Source organism: Lucilia cuprina, chromosome 4 (assembly GCF_022045245.1).
Source record: "Lucilia cuprina isolate Lc7/37 chromosome 4, ASM2204524v1, whole genome shotgun sequence".
Taxonomy (NCBI): domain Eukaryota; kingdom Metazoa; phylum Arthropoda; class Insecta; order Diptera; family Calliphoridae; genus Lucilia; species Lucilia cuprina.
In genome coordinates, this window is record NC_060952.1 from 52,481,917 (window position 1) to 52,488,868 (window position 6,952).

Below are 6,952 nucleotides of genomic sequence, written 5' to 3' on the forward strand. Positions count from 1 at the left end.
TCAAAACGAGGAAGATTTAAAGGACTTATATTACCTTCTGGATATGTATATGACAGATTATTTTATAGAAAATAAGTAGTGTTAGGAATTAACTATATAAGTAGGTTGAAAGAATAAATTGTATTATGTTTAAGATAAACAGTTCAAATAAAAAAAGCTATTATACTAACTGATGATATTGTATTAAATTGTGTTTTATATTTCGGTTGACGGGAAAGGTGGTTTGTGTGGGGTGATTTAGGTGTTGTTGTGCGTGGCTCATAATAAAATTATATATTTTTTTATTGTATATACAATGTTATAGTCTTTAATAAAATAATTAACTAAATAATTTTTAAAATTTGTCCAAATATTTTATTCAACACCAAATGTATGTTCTGTCATACTTAATACTAAAATATGAAAAAGATGAAATTAAAGGACACAGGTTTAAATGAACATATTTTTGAATGTAATTGAGATATTGGCTTGAAATTTTTTGTAAAGGGTCGAAAATTTCCATATCTAACTAAAAAAGATATTAAGGGTTAAATATGGACTAAATTGTTGTAGCTATCTGCGACCCTATTAAAATTTTGATATAAATCATAGTTTTAGAAATTTAACAAATATGTAATATATGACAAAATCTTTATTTATGAACAAAACTCAATGAAATCATCAACGCTCGTTAAATTTGTCATTTCAAATAAGAAAATGCAAAAAAAAAAAATTGAAAAGGTCAAAAGGCATCCCGCAATTCCCAAAAATAGGAATGAAAATCCCAAAAATGGGATTTTATACATTTTTGCCCATAGGGTCCACATTTCTTTCAGGGCTGGGAAAATACTTTTGTAGTAAATAGAAAACATATTGAGGTTTCCAAAACTGCTTTCAGTTTTCTGATCCCAGCTTTGGGATTTTAGAACATGTCGCCCAAAGTTGAAGTTTTGATAAAAAATAGGTCATATTCGGAAGGACGCATTGGCAACATTTTCAAAAAATAGGACAAGTTTTTTACGCCAAAGCGTTCTGCGTAAAGATACCTTTTAGAAAACTATAAAATTGTTATATGTTGTTAAAGAAAATTTTATTTTATTAATAAAAGAGTTAAGGCACATTTTGGGCAAAAAAAAAAAACGGCAAAAATCTAAAATTTTTTCAATTTTTAAATTAAAAAACGTATATTTTTGGATCTGTAATTGATATTGATCTGAAATTTTTTGTATATTATTGGAAATTTTGGTGTCTAACTAACATGAAAAAATTGAGTCCATTTGGTCCAAAATTACGCCCGGTATTCAAAAAAAGGCGGACCAAGGTATAATCAATTTTGTATCACTAAATTTTTAAATGCCTATAACTCGGGTATTGTAAGAGATAAGTAGTATGTCCAAGCATGCTTTTTCAAGATTTCGTCAAGCGCTTTCAGAAAATATAAAAATCTTTGTATTTGGGTGAAAAACAAAAAAATGGCACGAGTTTAAAAATTTTACATGTCGTAGGTACCCTACTTTGAGCCGCCACAGCTCCGTCCCTGGGGCATCTGCGGGGTTCATCTTCAAAACTTAAACTCGAAAACTCCTTGGCTACGCTTACGCCAAATTTTATCCCGATCGGATCAACCGTTTAGAAATGCCAGATTTATATCCAAAAAATTTCCATTCTGCCCCACTGTGCGTTGGAAGTCTGAATATATCACCGAGCTCCAGAGACGTTTTAAATGGCAGAAGAAACACGACAACCTTAAACCAAATGACATTGTGATAGTCAAAGAAGACTTTCTACCACCTACCGAGTGGCCCCTTGGTCGCGTTACCAACGTTATCTATAGTCGAGACAGTAAAATAAGAGTTGCTGAAGTTCTCACAAAGAATGATAAAATTTTACGTCCAGTTGTAAAATTGTGTTTGCTACCAACTAACAATACTGAAAGTAAACTCCCACCACAACCTACCAAATAATCTACCAAATTCCCCAACAAAAATAGAAACTTAGAAAACTCAATCGTATTAGGTATTTTTTAACACTGTATATATTTCTTTCTTTCTTTTACTATCAACTTAGATGGAGAAGCGCCCACGTTGTCATATTTGCCGCGTCAACCATCCCCTGCAGTATTGCAAGCCTTTTAGAGTGCTCAGTGTGGGTTTGCGCTGGAAATCAGCACGAGTTAAGGGATTTTGCCTTAACTGCCTCGAGTACAATCATTTCCGGAAAGAGTGTCCGTCGACAAAGCGATGTGCAGCGTTAGTTAACGGGCAGCCTTGCAATGCTTTCCATCACACACTGCTCCATCCAGAACCAACGGAAAAGGACGTACTTGCTGCACCTCATCGCGAGAAAACTGTGAACTCTCAACTGGAGGATATTCGATTGGTGGATGAACTTCATCTTGAAGACACCCCCAGTACCGTAAAAAAGGAATTCCTTAATGCAGCGACCAATACTCCGACTCATCACAAAAGAATTTCAGTCAGCCAGGGCACCCAAACTTTACCACGAGCAAACCATCACAAGTTTTCAACCCCAGTCAGGAAAATAGTGGCAACACAGACACCGATAATGGCAGCTTGGCCAATCCAGCCTATCGTGCGGGTGAATCTTAATTTTAAAGGAGCGAAGATGTTCACCGAATTTCTGTTAGACAGAAAAGCGGAAAATTCATATATCCTGTGGGATGTGGTTAAAATACTGCCAGAATTTAGGCCAATAAGACTTAACGGGCAAATATTTGGTCGGTTTAGATTGGAGCCAAGTTTTCCCCATACCGAACAAGATTCGTTTGTGATGGACCTACCCATAAAGGAACGCCTGGACGTCAATATGCCGGACCCTATTTTGGATGCTTCTTTGCTTCAGCATTTTAAACAATACGAGCCTCTGGCGCATCCTTTTTTTGATACCTGGCGTGAGGTTGACGGAGTCTTGGGGAGTGACGTCGCTCGTAAAATATTAAAGCCCGATATTGAGCAGTCGTCCCTTGATTTACCAATATCCCAATTATCAACATTTGGCTGGATCGTGTCTGGAGTGTGGAGGGGATGCTCTTGCCACTCTCAGGGGGGGAGCATGTTGAAGCGACTTCAACTTTATTTTTATTTCGTTTTTTTTTTGTAACCATTTTTTTCTTCCGTGTAAAGAGAGTGCACTCAAATTTTCTTTTATTTAACTTGAGTTTTTTTTGTATAACTGAGTATATTTGAACTTTTTTATTTTTGTCGTTAAAGACCTTCTGGTCGTTTTTAGTTTTAGAGTTTAAGTTTAACTTTCAAAGAAGCAAGAAGCTTAATAAACCTGAATTTCAACTAAGGAAAAGACAGAGTCCTTTTTTTAATTACAAAATTACAAAGGCTAAGTAGAAAGTCTAACCTTCAATGTAAAAGAACAAAAAAGTACCAATGTATCCTTTTTCAATTTTCGTGTTTAATTATAAGTTTATATATTCAATATTTTAGAAAGCTCTAAAAGTACCAGTACCAGTGAAGTGCGAAAAAGTACCGAAAGACCTATTTTATTTTATTTCATGTTCCTAAGTTCAATATTATAGAAAATTCAAAAAGTACCAATTGAAGAACAAAAAAGTACCAGAAAATATTCCAGTTTAAATTTTCATTCACTCAAGTCCCTGATTGCTTAGTTTTATGTCTTCCAAAGGGCCCACTTTTATAGATTCTGATTAACTCCACATGCTTAATTTCATGTTTCTAGGTCAAATTTAACAGAAAACCAAAAAATCACTTCGTACCGGGGTTCCAAATAACAACTCATTAGCATATTTAGTGTTTCTAAATCTAAAAATTTTATCTAAATTGGAGCATTGTGTTTGAATAAAATCTAATTTCCCGTTTTTACCCCTTTTGGTACTTTTTTTCTACTCATAACGAAATAAAAATTCTATTCCAAAATTTTGCAACATCGTAGTGGGAGCCTGTTTATTTATAGCTCGTATTTATATGTATAAGTTAATAAAGCAAAATCAATATTTTAAGAAAAAAGTACCAAAAATAGGTAAAATTTTCATCCCTTAAACATATGAATAACCAAAAAGTACTAAATTTATATTTTTATTTTTTCGTCAAGTTATGAAGGAGTCGAAAATATTGTTTGAATGTTCACTGGTTTAAAAAATACATGGGGTGCAAAAAAAGTACCAAAATACAGTTTTTACCCGTTTATTCCCTAAAGGGGCCGAAATTGTCCGTTTATTTTTTAAATGAACGACGATAAGCTTTAAACCATTTTTGTATCTTTTCTAGTTTAGGAGATATGAGGTTACCGAATTTACCCGTTTTTACCATTTTTACCCCCTAAACATTCGAATTTCCAAAAATCCCGTCTTAGTGGATCTATTTGGTGGGAGACCAAACCTCTGTTCAAATTTCAGCTCTTTAGCTTTAACCGTTTAGGCTGTGCGATGATGAACCAGATGATGTCTACACTTTTAACGAAACTATGCAATTAAATCTACGTATAGCAAAATGGAATGCAAACGAACCACAGTGGTATAGGGGAAAGGGGGAAATAATTCGGTAATTTCTAAACGGTTAATCCGATTTTAATGAAATTTGGTATGCACAAAGAGGAGGTGTTGTCGAGTTTAGGTTTTGAATTTGGACCTTATATTCCAACCTGGGGTCCAGCGGGGGGTCCTCAAATTAGGACACCTCGGCTATGTTAAATTTTTAAAACGATACTATTTCTTCATTTGAGTTCCGATTTAAAAAAAAATCGTATATAGAATCTCCTCATCGAGCACTATATAAAATGTCGTCATAGCAGTAAATTATCTCTTATACTTTAGGAGATATTCGCATTTGAAAAATAAAATTTTAAAATTTTTACCGTCCTTACTTTAGTTTTTTGATAATAGCGGGTCCAAATATTCCCGATTTTCGCCATTTTTCTTTTATTCGCTTAACAACAAGTTTATATATCAAGCAGTGAAAGAATTATGTAAAAATCATGACTGAGTCCAAAGTTATAGACATTTTAATTTAAAAAATTAAAAAAAGCGATTTTTTGCCATTTTTTTTGGGAAAAAAGTATCTTTTTCTTTTTAAGTTATCTAAAAAGTTTCTAAGAAAATGTATATATAATTTATACTTTTTGGAAAGCTGACTTTACATAAAATACGATAAATGAAACAAAATCTAAAAATTTTTGATACCGAGGGGACCAGGTCCATCCAAAAAAACCCTATTTTTTATGAAAAATTCAATTTTGAGTAAAAATTCTCAAATCGCATAGTCGATATCAAATTATAGTGACCTGTTTTATATGACCCAATATGTCCTTTATCATTTTGTAACGGGTTTCGATAACCCCGCAAGCGGTATGGATATAAGAGGCAAAAATCCAAAAAATCCCATTTTGGACTCAGTCATGATTATTAAATAATTCTTGATATATAAACTTGTTGTTAAGCGAATAAAGAAAAATGGCGAAAATCGGGAATATTTGGACCCACTTTTATCAAAAAACTAAAGTAAGGTAAAATTTTTAAAATTTTAATTTTCAATTGCGAATATAGGAGATATTCTATAAGAGATAATTTACTGCTACGACATTTTTTATAGTGCTCGATGAGGAGATGCAGTAAATTATCTCTTATACTTTAGGAGATATTCGCATTTGAAAATTAAAATTTTTAAATTTTTACCGTCCTTACTTTAGTTTTTTGATAATAGCGGGTCCAAATATTCCCGATTTTCGCCATTTTCTGTTAGTCGCTTAACAACAAGTTTATATATCAAGCAGTGAAAGAATTATGTAAAAATCATGACTGAGTCCAAAGTTATAGACATTTTAATTTAAAAAATTAAAAAAGGCGATTTTTTGCCATTTTTTTGGGAAAAAAGTATCTTTTTCTTTTTAAGTTATCTAAAAAGTTTCTAAGAAGATGTATATATAATTTATACATTTTGGAAAGCTAACTTTACATAAAATACGATAAATGAAACAAAATCTAAAAATTTTTGATACCGAGGGGACCAGGTCCATCCAAAAAAACCCTATTTTTTATGGAAAATTCAATTTTGAGTAAAAATTCTCAAATCGCATAGTCGATATCAAATTATAGTGACCTGTTTTATATGACCCAATATGTCCTTAATCATTTTGTAACGGGTTTCGATAACCCCGCAAGCGGTATGGATATAATAGGCAAAAAACCAAAAAATCCCATTTTGGACTCAGTCATGATTTTTAAATAATTCTTGATATATAAGCTTGTTGTTAAGCGAATAAAAGAAAAATGGCGAAAATCGGGAATATTTGGACCGGCTATTATCAAAAAACTAAAGTAAGGTAAAATTTTTAAAATTTAAATTTTCAATTGCGAATATAGGAGATATTCTATAAGAGATAATTTACTGCTATAGTGCTCGATGAGGAGATTCTATAAATTTTTTTTTTAAATCGGAATTCAAATGAAGAAATAGGATCGTTTTAAAAATTTAACATAGCCGAGGTGTCCTAATTTGAGGATCCCCCGCCGGACCCCAGGTTGGCCTATAAGGTCCAAATTCAAAACCTAAACTCGACAACACCTCCTCTTTGTGCATACCAAATTTCATTAAAATCGGATTAACCGTTTAGAAGTTACCGAATTATTTCCCTCCTTTTTTTCCTATACCACTGTGCGCACGTGATTTTCATTGTTAAAATATCGGTGCCCCAGAAACAAATTTTTGGAATCAAGTGGAAATATTTTATGGCCCTTCTCCGAAGTACCAGTTTATTTATTATTTTATGACATTTGACTTTAAGAAGTGGGTGGAGAGGTGGTTTATTTTTATTATTATTTGTAACATTTGGTTAAACTAGGTACTTTAGTATGTAAGGCCTTCTTGGCCCTAATAAAAGATTTTAGACTCATTCATTAAAACGTACTACCTATATGATCTTAAAAACTATTTATTGTCATTCTGAAGATATACGGAAATCAGTTTTTTAGAAACAGCGTTAAAGT

At 32.6% G+C, this 6,952-nt stretch overlaps 1 protein-coding gene across 1 annotated transcript in view; it reads left to right on the forward strand.

Moving 5' to 3' along the window:
- LOC124419552 overlaps positions 1-3,291 on the forward strand; it is a 10,860-nt gene extending 7,569 nt beyond the window's left edge. The window contains exon 3 of the mRNA XM_046949541.1: positions 2,047-3,291. Coding sequence (XP_046805497.1) covers positions 2,047-3,099 — 1,053 coding nt within the window. The 3' untranslated portion in view covers positions 3,100-3,291. The remainder of the gene's footprint in view (positions 1-2,046) is intronic.
- Positions 3,292-6,952: the final 3,661 nt, after the last annotated feature.